The sequence below is a fragment of the Papaver somniferum genome, unplaced genomic scaffold, assembly GCF_003573695.1.
Source record: "Papaver somniferum cultivar HN1 unplaced genomic scaffold, ASM357369v1 unplaced-scaffold_137, whole genome shotgun sequence".
Classification (NCBI taxonomy): Eukaryota; Viridiplantae; Streptophyta; class Magnoliopsida; order Ranunculales; family Papaveraceae; genus Papaver; species Papaver somniferum.
Genome location: NW_020622934.1, coordinates 10573096 through 10590288, shown reverse-complemented (window position 1 = coordinate 10590288; position 17193 = coordinate 10573096). Strand labels below are relative to the sequence as shown.

General features: G+C 36.1%; 2 protein-coding genes across 2 annotated transcripts; one reads left to right on the top strand and one right to left on the bottom strand.

The window, feature by feature from the left end:
- Positions 1–9893: 9893 nt before the first annotated feature.
- Positions 9894–12055, top strand: LOC113334896 (probable WRKY transcription factor 65). Its single transcript, XM_026581118.1, has 3 exons — positions 9894–10368; positions 10454–10594; positions 10913–12055. The coding sequence occupies exons 1-3, from the start codon at positions 10181–10183 to the stop codon at positions 11550–11552; spliced, it is 969 nt and encodes a 322-aa protein (XP_026436903.1). The 5' UTR covers positions 9894–10180; the 3' UTR covers positions 11553–12055.
- A 906-nt stretch (positions 12056–12961) lies between these two features.
- Positions 12962–16622, bottom strand: LOC113334862 (ATP-dependent Clp protease proteolytic subunit 5, chloroplastic-like). The gene is made up of 9 exons (XM_026581089.1): positions 16246–16622; positions 16058–16147; positions 15768–15882; positions 15579–15671; positions 14555–14600; positions 14392–14464; positions 14199–14233; positions 14007–14095; positions 12962–13417 (listed from the first exon to the last, which is right to left on the bottom strand). Exons 1-9 carry the CDS (start codon positions 16383–16385, stop codon positions 13208–13210), a joined length of 891 nt encoding a protein of 296 aa, XP_026436874.1. The 5' UTR covers positions 16386–16622; the 3' UTR covers positions 12962–13207.
- Between the last annotated feature and the right edge of the window lie 571 nt (positions 16623–17193).

Here is a 17193-nt window from a genome sequence, read left to right as displayed (position 1 = left end):
GAGATTTTGCATTTAGTGGCGAGTTCGAGCTACGATTCCCTAACTTTTCATGAAGAGGTGCAAGCATTACTATTTACAGGAAATTGGATAATATGCTTTCTGGTGTTTCCATAGCAACAGATTTTAAGCAACTAACAGATACGGTCAGCAACAGAAACCTAACAGTTTATTGGCAAACACATAACTCTATCAATAAAGCTAAAACTAGTCTGGATAACCTCCAACAAGCACATGTACATTACATAAACAAGAGACATAACACATAGGCAGAATCAGCGGCAAAGACAGCTAGAAATCGAAACCTTCAATGCATGGCAATTCACTTGCAAATTCAAGTTCAAAATTCAACCATTTTGTGTAATTTTTGTAGTAAGCAAGAAATTGCTAACCTGATATACTATTTTATTTAATTTTTAATATATTTTTTATTTTTATAAAAAAATGCATATACATAATACATTGTTCATTTAAACGACGAATCATGTTATCCTTATCATTTAATTTACGTCGTATTTTTTGTGCCCATTTGTATTTGTGATACGCATTAAATGCGAATCTTTTCCGCATTGAGCATGTTTGACAGCATAATTCACCGAATTCGCATTTTACTTACCCGATTAGTATGCATATTTTAAGTAATTCGAACTTTTACCACATACAATACGCATATAAACCATATGAATATAATTCTTGTGGCGACGAATTATAGTTTATGATTCTATTGGTGACAAAAGGTTGTTATTTGTTGACTTGACTAAACTTTCATTCATTGAAGAGAAAACGTTAATATGGAGACTAAAACTTATCTATCACTCAAAAGTCTGTTCTATTATATCTTCTAATGAGACTAAATTGTATATCTATATAGACTTTTATATTATACACAATTAAATTTTCGAGCCGAGTTTATCTCGTTTATATATTTTCGAAATATGTGTTGGAAGCTTTTATCTTTAGCTAAAGTTCATCATCTACTTGACGAGTTTAATTGCAGACAATTCATTTGTTGGAAACTATATATTAAGTCAAGATGATCATTTCAAAATTACCTTGAACATCTTACATGATTTGTGTGAGACAATCATTTGACGTTAACTTGGGAAGTTTCGTATTGATCGATTAATCACTTGAAAATTACTTGAAGCTAGTGGTATGCGTAAGATTACCTTTGTTGTCTTCTAAGGATGTTTCAATGATTAAATGAGAGTTTAGAACGACTATCAATGCCTGGATATAACACAGTATGTATACTTTGTATGTAAATGGTGAAGTTCTAGTTCAGGTCCAGAACTATTGTTTGCGAACTGGTGTACCTTTGAAAAGGTCCGGAGTTGTTGTTCGCGTACTCTGTCTGCGAACGGCTAGACAAGGCAGCGTACGAAATTATTGTTCGCGTACAATGTTTTTTTTAACGGCACGACAAGACCAAAGTCCGGAACTGTGGATGCATACTCTGTTTGCGAACACAGTGGTTAGGTTCTAAAATCGGTAAGTATGAAATTCATACTCATGAACTCAGGTTTGTTTGCGAACCAAAGTCCCTGGAACTTTAATGAAATAAGGTATGTGAACTAGTTTTACAAACCGTGGCATGATGTTCATGAATTGGTTCTTGTATAAGTATTTTGTAAAATTCCAAGACAAACCAATTTTGTTTCAAATGGATTATATATATTTCTATAAGATAGTGAACATTTGAACAACTCTCTTGAAACATATTTGGATTCATTTGATTATCTATCATGATTGATTGATCATCATACTTGATCTAGAAGTGTTAGATGAATGCGGCTAAGTAATAAGTGTTCATGTGGCTAACTTCGGTTAACTATTATTGAGCCAACAAGGTATACATGTTTGTGTATGGTTTATCCATATCCAAATATAGGTATATTTCATTTGTGTGTATCAATTTAATACCATCTAACTGAATTAGCTTGAATCTTAAAAGGAGTTCATCTAACGATGAATATCAATTGCCTTTTTACTAAGCTATCTTAGCTTTGATTGTAAGCAACCCTGATTTGAAAGACTATATAACAGAGAACTCTACCATCTGGGAAACCTAATCCCGACATTCTCGTGTGTCCTACTTGCAAACTAGAGTCAATTCTCCTTTAACCTAGGTTTTCCAAAACCATTATTAGGTTAACGACTTGAAGACTTCATTTAGGATTCGTTAAGCCATATCCAACTATTTTCTCTATAATTACATATTCTGATCTTACTTTTTCTATCGTATTGACTCTTATCTTTTCTAAGATTTACTCGAGATTTATCTCTGATAGGTAAGATATAAAAAGTAATTACAACAGTTATTCGTCTCAGAATCTTGTGATTACGCAATAACTTCTTCTATTAATAAGTTAGGTTATTGTTCACCTTGATTTATTTAAAGACGGAAACAAAACCAGAATAGACATATCTGCGGGAGACTCTTGTGATTATGCAATAACTTCTTCTATTAATAAGTTGTGATTGAACTACGCACAACCTGTGATATTTCAATTATATAAACAAATACAATGTGAAAAAGGAATAACACAAACACCGGAAGTTTTGTTAACGAGGAAACCGCAAATGCAGAAAAACCCTGAGACCTAGTCCAGATTTGAACACCACGTTGTATTAAGCCGCTACAGACTCTAGCCTACTACAAGTTAACTTCGGACTGGAATGTAGCTGATCCCTAACCAAATTTCACATGGATTAAGGTATAATCACGTTCTTTATGCCTCTTGAATTCCAGCAGGACTCTGCACACGTGATTCTCTTAGCCGATCTCACCAACAACTAAGAGTTGCTGCGACCCAAAGTCGAAAATTTTCATGCATTGGTCTAAGATGTCTCTCAACCTTACGTTTTGCCCAACCTTACTAGAAGAGGAAGATGAAGGAACATTAAGTTGGGAGAGTAATGTGATGATTTGCAAACTAGATACTGGTGCTAAACAACCAAATGAATGAATCAAACCTGTTATGAAACCATAATCATCATCATCATATGGTTATGATCTGTGTTTTAGATTTGTGGATGATGTTGTCTACTCCAAGAAGGAAGATATATATCATGTAGTTAAGTTTAGGAATGGTTTGTTTCTTGAAATTTGTTCCTCACCTGTGGTTTTGCAGAGTGTTTAGAGTGAGAAAGGGAAAGAAAAATAAAAGGGAGAGATGCAAATTTTATAACCTTTTGTTTGTTTCTTATTTTCCAATTCATTTGATTAACGACTTGAAGGGATTGATAGATTTTGGAGTAAATCAACTAGATAGAAATCCGTGAGACTGATTGATATGAGAATAAATCGATGGTACCAAAGACCAATGTCCGACAGTCAATCAAGTTAACTTGTAGTAGGATAAAGACGGAAAGAAAACCAGAATAGACATATCTGCGGGAGACATATTTGTTTATAAGTTTTCGACTTTGGGTCGCAGCAACTCTTAGTTGTTGGTGAGATCGGCTAACAGAATCACGTGTGCAGAGTCCTGCTGGAATTCAAGAGGCATAAAGAACGTGATTATACCTTAATCCGTGTGAAATTTGGTTAGGGATCAGCTACATTCCAGTCCGAAGTTAACTTGTAGTAGGCTAGAGTCTGTAGCGGCTTAATACAACGTGGTGTTCAAATCTTAGCTTTGATTGTAAGCAACCCTGATTTGAAAGACTATATAACAGAGAACTCTAGCATCTGGGAAACCTAATCCCGACATTCTCGTGTGTCCTACTTGCAAACTAGAGTCAATTCTCCTTTAACCTAGGTTTTCCAAAACCATTATTAGGTTAACGACTTGAAGACTTCATTTGGGATTCGTTAAGCCAGATCCAAATATTTTCTCTATAATTACATATTCTGATCTTACTTTTTCTATCGTATTGACTCTTATCTTTTCTAAGATTTACTCGAGATTTATCTCTGATAGGTAAGATATAAAAAGTAATTACAACAGTTATTCGTCTCAGACTCTTGTGATTACGCAATAACTTCTTCTATTAATAAGTTAGGTTATTGTTCACCTTGATTTATTTAAAGACGGAAACAAAACCAGAATAGACATATCTGCGGGAGACATATTTGTTTATAAGTTTTCGACTTTGGGTCGCAGCAACTCTTAGTTGTTGGTGAGATCGGCTAACAGAATCACGTGTGCAGAGTCCTGCTAGAATTCAAGAGGCATAAAGAACGTGATTATACCTTAATCCGTGTGAAATTTGGTTAGGGATCAGCTACATTCCAGTCCGAAGTTAACTTGTAGTAGGCTAGAGTCTGTAGCGGCTTAATACAACGTGGTGTTCAAATCTTAGCTTTGATTGTAAGCAACCCTGATTTGAAAGACTATATAACAGAGAACTCTAGCATCTGGGAAACCTAATCCCGACATTCTCGTGTGTCCTACTTGCAAATCTGGACTAGGTCTCAGGGTTTTTCTGCATTTGCGGTTTCCTCGTTAACAAAACTTTCGGTGTTTGTGTTATTCCTTTTTCACATTGTATTTGTTTATATAATTGAAATATCACAGGTTGTGCGTAGCTCAATTACAACTGATAAATCCGACCTTGTTTGTTGGACATAACTTGATTGACTGTCGGACATTGGTCTTTGGTAACATCGATTTATTCTCATATCAATCAGTCTCACGGATTTCTATCTAGTTGATTTACTGATTGTACTGAGAAAGAGATAAATCTCTTTGATATCTTTCTTGATTGAGTCTCACTTTTAAGTTGGTGCTCTCAGAATTATATTGGAGTTTGGTCCATACAAATTGCCGAACGAAATATGTGGTTGTTATACCCACGCGTTTTCAGTTTCCAAATCTACTGTTAGTCCATAAATTTTTTTAGAGAGTCTCCCAACGTCTCTTGTTATTGGTTAGATATTTTTTTAAGTCATTTAAATTCTCTAAAACTCCATGTTATTGGATTAGGATTTCATAAGAGTCACTCCAACACTGTTGTTATTCGAAGGAGAATTTAAAGTCATTGGTTAGTTGTTTTCAGAGATTGGAGAGATTTTTTTAGAAAATAGGCATGGTAGAAATCTCTCCTCAAGATGTGATTTTGAAATCCCCCCCTAGCATCTGGGAAACAGAGAACTCTAGCATCTGGGAAACCTAATCCCAACATTCTCGTGTGTCCTACTTGCAAACTAGAGTCAATTCTCCTTTAACCTAGGTTTTCCAAAACCATTATTAGGTTAACGACTTTAAGACTTCATTTGGGATTCGTTAAGCCAGATCCAAATATTTTCTCTATAATTACATATTCTGATCTTACTTTTTCTATCGTATTGACTCTTATCTTTTCTAAGATTTACTCGAGATTTATCTCTGATAGGTAAGATATAAAAAGTAATTACAACAGTTATTCGTCTCAGACTCTTGTGATTACGCAATAACTTCTTCTATTAATAAGTTAGGTTATTGTTCACCTTGATTTATTTAAAGACGGAAACAAAACCAGAATAGACATATCTGCGGGAGACATATTTGTTTATAAGTTTTCGACTTTGGGTCGCAGCAACTCTTAGTTGTTGGTGAGATCGGCTAACAGAATCACGTGTGCAGAGTCCTGCTGGAATTCAAGAGGCATAAAGAACGTGATTATACCTTAATCCGTGTGAAATTTGGTTAGGGATCAGCTACATTCCAGTCCGAAGTTAACTTGTAGTAGGCTAGAGTCTGTAGCGGCTTAATACAACGTGGTGTTCAAATCTTAGCTTTGATTGTAAGCAACCCTGATTTCAAAGACTATATAACAGAGAACTCTAGCATCTGGGAAACCTAATCCCGACATTCTCGTGTGTCCTACTTGCAAATCTGGACTAGGTCTCAGGGTTTTTCTGCATTTGCGGTTTCCTCGTTATCAAAACTTCCGGTGTTTGTGTTATTCCTTTTTCACATTGTATTTGTTTATATAATTGAAATATCACAGGTTGTGCGTAGTTCAATCACAACTGATAAATCCGACCTTGTTTGTTGGACATAACTTGATTGACTGTCGGACATTGGTCTTTGGTAACATCGATTTATTCTCATATCAATCAGTCTCACAGATTTCTATCTAGTTGATTTACTGATTGTATTTAGAAAGAGATAAAGCTCTTTGATATCTTTCTTGATTGAGTCTCACTTTTAAGTTGGTGCTCTCAGAATTATACTGGAGTTTGGTCCATACAAATTGCCGAACGAAATATGTGGTTGTTATACCCACGCGTTTTCAGTTTCCAAATCTACTGTTAGTCCATAAATTTTTTTAGAGAGTCTCCCAACGTCTCTTGTTATTGGTTAGATATTTTTTTAAGTCATTTAAATTCTCTAAAACTCCATGTTATTGGATTAGGATTTCATAAGAGTCACTCCAACACTGTTGTTATTCGAAGGAGAATTTAAAGTCATTGGTTAGTTGTTTTCAGAGATTGGAGAGATTTTTTTAGAAAATAGGCATGGTAGAAATCTCTCCTCAAGATGTGATTTTGAAATCCCCCCCTAGCATCTGGGAAACAGAGAACTCTAGCATCTGGGAAACCTAATCCCAACATTCTCGTGTGTCCTACTTGCAAACTAGAGTCAATTCTCCTTTAACCTAGGTTTTCCAAAACCATTATTAGGTTAACGACTTTAAGACTTCATTTGGGATTCGTTAAGCCAGATCCAAATATTTTCTCTATAATTACATATTCTGATCTTACTTTTTCTATCGTATTGACTCTTATCTTTTCTAAGATTTACTCGAGATTTATCTCTGATAGGTAAGATATAAAAAGTAATTACAACAGTTATTCGTCTCAGACTCTTGTGATTACGCAATAACTTCTTCTATTAATAAGTTAGGTTATTGTTCACCTTGATTTATTTAAAGACGGAAACAAAACCAGAATAGACATATCTGCGGGAGACATATTTGTTTATAAGTTTTCGACTTTGGGTCGCAGCAACTCTTAGTTGTTGGTGAGATCGGCTAACAGAATCACGTGTGCAGAGTCCTGCTGGAATTCAAGAGGCATAAAGAACGTGATTATACCTTAATCCGTGTGAAATTTGGTTAGGGATCAGCTACATTCCAGTCCGAAGTTAACTTGTAGTAGGCTAGAGTCTGTAGCGGCTTAATACAACGTGGTGTTCAAATCTTAGCTTTGATTGTAAGCAACCCTGATTTCAAAGACTATATAACAGAGAACTCTAGCATCTGGGAAACCTAATCCCGACATTCTCGTGTGTCCTACTTGCAAATCTGGACTAGGTCTCAGGGTTTTTCTGCATTTGCGGTTTCCTCGTTATCAAAACTTCCGGTGTTTGTGTTATTCCTTTTTCACATTGTATTTGTTTATATAATTGAAATATCACAGGTTGTGCGTAGTTCAATCACAACTGATAAATCCGACCTTGTTTGTTGGACATAACTTGATTGACTGTCGGACATTGGTCTTTGGTAACATCGATTTATTCTCATATCAATCAGTCTCACAGATTTCTATCTAGTTGATTTACTGATTGTATTTAGAAAGAGATAAAGCTCTTTGATATCTTTCTTGATTGAGTCTCACTTTTAAGTTGGTGCTCTCAGAATTATACTGGAGTTTGGTCCATACAAATTGCCGAACGAAATATGTGGTTGTTATACCCACGCGTTTTCAGTTTCCAAATCTACTGTTAGTCCATAAATTTTTTTAGAGAGTCTCCCAACGTCTCTTGTTATTGGTTAGATATTTTTTTAAGTCATTTAAATTCTCTAAAACTCCATGTTATTGGATTAGGATTTCATAAGAGTCACTCCAACACTGTTGTTATTCGAAGGAGAATTTAAAGTCATTGGTTAGTTGTTTTCAGAGATTGGAGAGATTTTTTTAGAAAATAGGCATGGTAGAAATCTCTCCTCAAGATGTGATTTTGAAATCCCCCCCCCCCCCCCCCCCCCCCCCGTGCAGTAATACACTTAGGGCCACTTGTGTTGTAATATAACTCCGCCCTCATTTGGTTTTGGGAATTTATCGGCCACTCGTGCGGTCATACCATAACAAATAAAATGTGGTACGACTGGAAAAAAGAGAAAGAAAAACTTAGGCATAGGACAGTAATGAGATCTATTTTGGCAATTGACACGTATTTTATTAGGTATTCATGATACTTTTATCATTATTATAACGTGGATAATAAGAAAAATCGGTAAATATTTTGAATTTTTAGGGCATATTAGATATTTGATGTCTCTACAAATCACAAAATTTCTTTACAAATCTCATTTTTTTTATAAATAAGTCACGACGAAGACTCTCTAAAATACTCTCAGAAAATCGCTAGAAATCTCTAGATTTACAAAGAATCTCTGAGAGTCACTCAAATAAAAAAATCTATGAAAGTTCATATAAATGTAGTTTGACCAAAAAAAAAGAGAAAAAAAAGCCAATATCACCGTAACATCTATATAAGTTAGAACTGATACGGTATTAATACCCGATAGACGAACCATATCGCGTGGGTTATGGCTACTCCGGAGTCCCGACTGCAACTCTCCAAGATTGCTAATAGGGGGACTGGTTTGCTTCAGAGTGTACCAAAATACAAATAAGACAAAACAACATTTTCCTTGAGGTTGGTACACCTCCGAGCAAATTGGTACCCCATTAGCAGTCTTGCAACTCTCCTCTCATCATTGGGTTGGAATGCCTACTTTTTTTTAGATGAGATTCCATCCAGGCATGGCATGGATACATGATGACAGAAAATAAAAGGGAATGGAAGATAAATAATACGAAAATGTTTGGTGTACCGCAGCTCATCACCATGATGTGCAACGAAGTTTTGATGTGAGAGAGAAAAAAGATGATGGACCCCACCATTAATCCCACCCCTGCAAATCTCCTCAGGAATTCCCTAAAAATCGTTGGATCATTTTGCTGTGCAGATCACGGCACATAGCTGCTGTACGTGTATCATTGCTGTAAATAATACTAGTATATGGTCTAACCTAGTCCACCTCGAGGGAACATATGATCCAGTATATCACAAGATGCCGTCATTAAGTAGCCTCCCCGGCTGCGGAATTCTTGTGGGTCTCGCTATCACGTGTCATGAAACTATAAGAACGAGACAAAACGTGTTAATGCTTACGTCAACACGGTTAACCATTACTCTCCTTGATTAAGTCTTAATTATGCTGGATTCAAAAACATTAATTAATGAATAATTATCCGAATCCTGCTAATTATAGTAATATTATAAGATCTAGACCATTGAAAGATGATCATTAAATCCTACGGCTACGAGAAGACTAGTTTATCAAATTTCCATACAAGTGGGAGTGTTATTGTTCTGGATTTCTAATGTAAATTACCCTAACAAGTAGGGGTGAGATTCAATTGCGTTGCATAGTTTTACCAATCCAAAAACAACAACATAGATGCAAGCATGCCCCACTGAAGGAAGGTGAGACAAACTCTGATTTGGTTTTATGTACCGACTGTTCTTCTTCTATCATGCGCTAATTAGATGAAAACAATATTCACTAATATGCACCACCACCACTCTTCTGCTTTCTCTTACCCACGTTTTCTCACCAAACCTTACAAGAGAAGAAAAAAGAAATTGCTGTTGGATTTGGATTAATTAATTTTTGATTAGATGAGATGGGAGGAGGAACAGATAAGGGAGAGAGAAGAGGGGATATAATGAGTCATACAAACAAATAATAAGGAGGTGTTTGGGGGTGTAAATGCATAAAAATGAGATCATCATCATCATTCATCACTATTTACAAAGTGATAGCAACTTTGGATTTTTGTTTCTCATAATAGTACTCATTTTTCTTGCCTTGCCCCCACATACAGGGCTGCACAAAAACGAACCAGAACTAAAAACTGAAATCGAAACCGAAGATTTTAAACCGAATCGAACCGAAACCATATTGCTATGTTTATTAATGGTTGTCAGTTTCATATAATTAAAAGTATTGGTTTCGATTTAGGTTTTATCCCAAAACCGAACTAAAAATAAATTGGTTAACCGATTAACAGTGAGCATAGTGCCGCATACCCCTAGATTGAGCAGAGCTCTCTCCTCTTATTCATCCCACCCACCTCATTTCTTTTAAGAACTCCTTTCACTTTTCTCTTTTAGATCCTATTCTTCGTCAACTATTCTTTCTCCCTTACACTATACTTTGTTCTAACCAATATATCTCCATGAGCATGAAAGAAGAAGAAGAGGCTACTTCTGAAAACAACCAATTAGTGGAAGTGGAAGCTGAAGATGAAGTGGAAGAAAAACAGGAATCGGAAATCAGTGATCATCATCAGAAAAAGAGATCGATATTGATGCTGGGTTCTTCTCCAAAAGAACCCAAAACAGATAATCAAGCCTCCAAGAAAAGGTACTTGTTATTTCACTAGTTAATTCATTGTTTTGGTGAAGTTTGTATGATTTGTTTATGTGGGTTTTTTTGTGGGTTTATATAGGAAAGTGGTGGAGAAAACAGTAGTATCAGTGAAGATTGAAGCTAACAATACACAGAGTAGTAAGAGTGATGGACCACCATCTGATTTTTGGTCCTGGAGAAAATATGGCCAAAAACCCATCAAAGGATCTCCATATCCAAGGTAATTACATTCAATTTTTTTCTTTTCCTTTTCCTGATCTGGTTTTTTCTTTGGGGCTAAATCATCTCTCTTTGATAACAATACCCACTTCTTGTTGATTCATAACCAAATTCCAATCATCAATTTTCCCTAGAATTTGCCTGCTGTATCTCTGGAAATTGTCCCAATGATCCAATCAAGGAAACATCTTCTTAGAAATAAATAAATAAAATCCAATCATCAATTGGATTGGTGGTTGCTTAGAGCTTGTCTAATCAATCAGATTATCAAATTTCATTAGCATGGATTTGGTATTTACACCTTTCTTCTTTGCTGCAGGGGTTACTATAGGTGTAGTACAGCAAAGGGATGTTCAGCAAAGAAACAAGTTGAGAGATGCAGAACTGATGCATCAATGCTCATAGTTACATACACATCAAGTCATAACCATCCTGGTCCTGATATTCATACAGCCACTAACTTATTACCAAATCAAGAAACCATTACTTCCAGTACTACTACTACAGAAATAATCTCATCACCCAAACAAGAAAGTAGTACTGATAATAGTCATCATCAACAAGAAGTTGCTGTTCCAACCACACCAAAAGAATCACCAGTACAGTCTTTTATCAACAGTACTGATGAAGATGATGATTACAGTTACATTTTTCAATCACCTATAGATGAAGAAATCAATAATCCATTTACAGAAGTAGCAGCATTATTACAACATAAAGGTACAGTACATCACAGTTTTGATGAAGATTTAGTAGTAGTACCACTTTCTTATCCTCCTCATCTTATGTCTACATTCTCATCATCATCAACTACATCACCATCATCAAATTCAACAACACCTAAATCAGAAGAGAATGATTTCTTTGATGAGCTTGAGGAGTTGCCTACTTTTTCATCTTTTACAGGTTTTATGAGAAACACTTTTTTTGATGAAAGAATTCTTCTTCTTCCTTCTTGAATTAGCATTTGTCTGTTAATTAGAAGAAGAATATTGTATTGAGAATGTGTTCATATAATAAAAACACCACTAGTTCTTTCATGTTCATGCCAAATTCAAGTTCATTTTTATACATTCAATTGAATTTGGTATCATTTTCATGGTTCAATTAGCAATAATTTTGATGGATCAGTGAAGGGATGGATTCAGGGAAAGGTGGCATTAGAAATTTTGGCAAAATGAGTAGGAAAAGAGTCCAGAAAAGATCATAAGGAGAAAAGGTTAACGAAAAGATGGCTATAAAAAGGTGCACAGGACAGTGGGGGATGAGTGAGTGGTCGAGAGCATATTTATTAGAAGATGCCACCACGAGATTCATGAGGAAAAGTGGAAAAGTGGAGATGAGAGTAGGTTACTGACTGTCTGTTTTATATGTCTTTTTTTAGGGTTTTTAATTTTTGTGCCTGCTGTTGATGCTCTCTCTCTTTTGGCAATTTCTTCCAATTGGAGGATTCTTGATTCTATAATTTCTACTCTCTTTCTCTTGCTCCTAAAAGTTCTCATGTACTTTTTCTTTTTGAGAATTTTCTTGCAACTGCTATCAATCCCCTCTATACAAAAGGCCAAAAACCTAACACATATTCTCTCAGTGGGAGAAGGTTGCACTTGCTCCTCCTCACTCTCAACCCCAATATCTTTTTCTTTCTTTTGTGTGATCATTGTGCCTAAATGGTATCCAGGATGACACTATCCATTTGTATTTGTGGCCTGATAGGTCTTTGTTCTTGGGTATGGTGATCTCAGTAGTCTATGATGTTTTGTGCATGCCATAGAGATATTCCAAGCTATGTTGATAGCAATGTGGTGGTCACATTTTTCATGGATAAATGCATTATGTATTAGAAAAGTAGATGGATAAGGTTGAGTAGTTGAGAAACTATTTGGTGCAACAAGTGTTATATAATAGTACAGAAGATAAATGAGAGACCACACCAGTATTTAATAGGCAAGATTTTTCATTTTAGGGTTTCATGCCACCACAGAGAGGACCAGTTAGGCAAATAATTGTATGAAAAAGGAGGAACAAAATTATACCCTAAAAGAGTTTGATTAACAAAATAGGATATAAGCATATAATGGAAAAGATTGATAGAAATTACTATGGGCAACTAAGCTGACCACCACCAATGGTTGTGTTAATCACTGATTAGGACAGCCTGATGTGCCGTGGGAATACTGAACACCACCACACCGGGCCCCAACATACAGTGTCAAAGGTAAGAAAGAATCAGGGTATTCTCCTATAGTGGCTATACAATGTCTTTGGATTCACATATGAATTGGTTCTACCCTAGTGTTATCTAGAGAGAGAAATCTAGACTCTGCATGATATGTGTACCAAACAATGCCTTTTTATGGAAGAAAAAGGATAGGGGGAAGTTGCTAAATCACCTTTATTAAGCTTATCCATTTCATGTGTCTCGCAAAAACAAAGGATACACAAGGTTTTTACTGTGTTACACTGAGCAACATATAGTAAAATACCAAGCAAAATCATCGTCCTACAGAAGAATAATGGTAAATTTCACTCATGTATTGCCCGGAAGTAATATGGCGCTTTAACCGGAAAACAGCTAACATGCAGTAGGCTTGACAAACCCGATATTTAGTTCTGCTCACTCATCAATAGCAGCAGTTGCAGGCAGTGGCTGAAGGGCTTTTAGAGGGTTCAAAATTACTCCATCGATGAGGCCATACTCTTTCGCCTCTTTCGCGCTCATAAAGAAATCACGATCTGTATCTTGGTTTATCTTTTCAAGGCTTTGACCAGTATGATAGGCTAGATATCCATTCAGATTGGCCTTGTGATGCAGCATTTCATTTGCCTGAGAAAGAATATAAACGAAACTATTTTAAGAGATGTAAGACAACGGCAATCTACATCATTGATAGTATGATATATTGAAAGAGACATAGGATAACAACAATCTATTATTGATAGTATGATTTACATCAGGGCCGCCAATCTAACATGATTTGGTTTACCACTGACAGTACTGACTTTTCAGATCTATAAAAAAAAAACCTTATGAAAGGATCGGAAAACCCTCTCTTCTGTAGCCCACTAAGAAAATATCAAAAATCCCCAAGAAAAAACCATGTTATAATAATCTGTCTAGGAGCCCAGATGGTTAGGAGAGACAGCTATGACCATCTTTATCAGTGTATAATTCCCCTAATGACCCATACAAGTGGAATTTCAGTTTCCCCCAGGGATTATTTGGGTGCATAAAGAGACCCGGGCACCCGGCCAGAACCGAGCAGTCTTTAGCATATTTGCAGAATGGTCAAATGGGTAATAATCAAACATTAGGTTACTTGAAGAGAGATGCTTGACATACAAACAGGTGGTTTATATCCAAACATCATACTTCTTTAAAGACTTTAAAGACTGAATGAATTTAAAGACTTTACCTGAATGTCTATGTCGGTTTGTCCACCCTGAGCACCACCAAGAGGCTGATGAATCATTATTCTTGAGTTTGGTAAGCTGTATCGTTTTCCTTTATTGATATAAAAAATCAAGGGAGAAGATGCTTAGAAATATAATTAGACGTTCTCAATGTAACTGAAAGTTTGAGCAACTGTTCTACCAATATAGCTTACCCTTGGTGCCAGCACTGAGAAGAAAAGCCCCCATACTGTCCAAAGAAAAAGGGAAAACAGATGTAAGAAAATTATTCCATCCGAAATAATCCAATAACCACAAGAAATCATTGATATGAGATGCCATTTTAGATCGTAAAAACTAAAAAGACACTTCCCCAGGAATACGGAAGCACCATATAAAGTAACATACCTAGCTGCCAATCCAACACATACAGTGGAAACGTCAGGCCGAATGTGCCTCATGGTATCAAATATAGCCATACCTAACAAGGAGCTTCCAGTTAGACAAAAAACTTGACTACATTGCAAATAGCAATAACAGGAAAATATAAAAGACGGAAGATGGGTGTTACCAGCTGTAACTGATCCTCCAGGAGAGTTAACGTACATGATAATATCCTGTTGATGATATAAAGAAATGAGTCAAGGAAATAAAATGTTTCTCATGCTCTTATTCATTCCAGATTGTGCGCAGGCAGATTACAAATCGGATATAATCGTAAAATAACTGCTTGGAGGCTGTCACCTATGTTCACCAATACCAACCACTATCAGTAGTTACAGACAGAAGAGTATAATAACTTCAAGTGGGACAATCAGGGAAGAATGTACCATCTGAGAGAGGCTTGGGATCATTGACAGTATTAGGACTACCATGAAGAACTTTATGATAAATTATGAGCACTTACGGCTCGAGCAATCGGTTAGATAATATTGCAGCAAAATCTGCTCCTATGACTGCTCTATGAATTGCTTTAATGGTTTTCCACGGTAAGTAGTAACACAATCTAGTTTCAGTTAGTTTTGCTGGAAAATTGGGTCATCCCTTTCCTCAATAACTTGGTCCCGTGCAGATGAAAAATGTTTCCAAAACATCTCCAGTGGGTCTTAAGATCAGAAAATGTAAAAACTAAAAAGTCAAATCTTATACATAGATGTGTTCAGACTAAAAGAAAAGAAAATACACAGCGGGAAGCTACCGAGGTCAATGGTTATGATATTGTGAATGCACTAGGAGCTACATGAGTCATGAGTTATGCAATCTCCCGCTTCCCAAGTTTCAAGTTTGACTTGTAGGGATAACTAGTTAAATGAATTAAGAAGGCTAAATGTAAACAAAGACCGTGGATTACATAACCACCACCAATAGGCACTAAAGTGAGGGTCACAGGTCTAAGCAGTGAGACATGGCCAAAAGGGAGACTCAAAAATAGTAGACAAACATCAAAATGCACATGCCTGGCTAAAAGGATGTAGACATTTATATATATCTAAACAAGATAATGATCATGTAAAGGAACATAACTAAGCATGAAAATTTTTACTACTATTCTGAATTCACTATATAGGTTAGTACATGTCTACTGAATAACAAACCTTTGTAGGATCAATAGCATCAAGGTACAAAAGCTGAGCAACAATAATATTAGCCATATCATCATCAACAGCTCCACCACACCGAATGATTCTCTGAAAAAAATCCATTCATCTACATAAACAACATTTCACTAAAAACATATAAAATCTTCCACAAAAAAAAGAACAAGAATAAAACCCTTCACTTACATGCTGAAAGAGCTGACTAATAACACTCATAAAACGTTCTTGTACCATTGGCGGTGGACCTTGACCATTAGCATACACAGGAAAATATGGCGATGATGGTGTTTGCAAATCCTCCCTAATAACAACAAGAATACCCATTTGAATAAAGTTTCAAACTAACTTGATAAAAATCCAACCTTTAATCATGAGAATCCAACCTTTACTAATAAAATCACAACTTTTACCGATAAAAATCCAACCTATACAAAAAAGTTTCACTAAACAAGAGTAGAAGTAAGCAAAGCGCTAACCTTATAGACCAAATCCCTTGCTCTGAATTCTGCGCCAACCCATTTGAATAAACAGCTTTTGGTGTTCTTGAAACTGTTTTTCTCAATTCCCTGCACAAAATATCCAACCTTTTAAAGCGAATAAATAAATAAAAACCCAAACTTTGCCTGTCAAGAGTGAGTGAAAGAGAAGGGACCAAGGGGTATACCTGGAGCGAAGGGGAGAAAAATTGGGGATAGAGAGATTTTGAGGTTCAGAACGAGAATGTGAGCTAGAGGATGAGATAACGGTGGGGTTGAATCTAAGAGCTGAAGAAGCAGCAGCTGTAGAGACGCATGAATGCGCCATTTTTTTCAATGCCCTAGAATTTGGTTAATAAATGCCCTAGAAATTTGACGAAGAAGAAAAATTGAAAATCGAATCTGGATTATGTTTTCCCTCTTATTACTAAAGATAACGAATTCAGATGGGAATTCTGAGGGATTCTTCTTATCTGGTTAGTGATGAAAGGGGTAGGAGCGGCGCCAAGAGTGATAGAGTGTTGTTTTGAGTTTACGAGTGACGTTTTGATATGGTTGTGCGTATGACACAAAGATGATAAAAATTGGGGAAAGGGATGCTGTACGGCGTAGGATAGTAGCCGAGTCAGTGTAGCTGAATCTGATTTTGGATCCGACTCGAATATGTTGTGTTTTTTTTCTATAATTCAAATTGACTCGTATTAATTGGACTCAAAAATTATTAAATACCTCTATGGTCTTCTAATCTAGCATTTAGATTGGAAGTCCACGTTAGCTAGGACAATCTCCTAAGACCTATTCCTAATTTCCTATACATATGTCAGACTCATATATTTGGCATATATGCATCCATTATGGGTATGCCAAACTGCCAAACTCATATGCCTATATGTCAGGAATAACATATAGGGATACATGACAGACTTTCCAGCAAGCGCTAGAGTGTTCATCGCTCGCTGGTCAATCCAGGCGCTCGCTTGTCATTCCAGCGCCAGCGGTGGTCAATCTGTCGCTCGCTGGTCTAATCAACACTTATCAGATCCTCATCCAACGGCTACTATTTTTTTCCTCTATAAATACGTAATTTCAAACTCATTTTAACTCACACCAGAATTTCTAAATCTCCCTAGATTTTC

Coding starts and splice junctions, on each gene's coding strand:
- LOC113334896 (XM_026581118.1), top strand. CDS start 10,181: ATGAGCATGAAAGAAGAAGAAGAGGCTACTTCTGAAAACAACCAATTA. Junction 10,369..10,453: donor AATCAAGCCTCCAAGAAAAG/GTACTTGTTATT, acceptor GGGTTTATATAG/GAAAGTGGTGGAGAAAACAG. Junction 10,595..10,912: donor AAAGGATCTCCATATCCAAG/GTAATTACATTC, acceptor TCTTTGCTGCAG/GGGTTACTATAGGTGTAGTA.
- LOC113334862 (XM_026581089.1), bottom strand. CDS start 16,385: ATGGCGCATTCATGCGTCTCTACAGCTGCTGCTTCTTCAGCTCTTAGA. Junction 14,465..14,554: donor TGGAGGATCAGTTACAGCTG/GTAACACCCATC, acceptor GCTCCTTGTTAG/GTATGGCTATATTTGATACC. Junction 14,234..14,391: donor TGTGTTGGATTGGCAGCTAG/GTATGTTACTTT, acceptor TTCTTTGGACAG/TATGGGGGCTTTTCTTCTCA.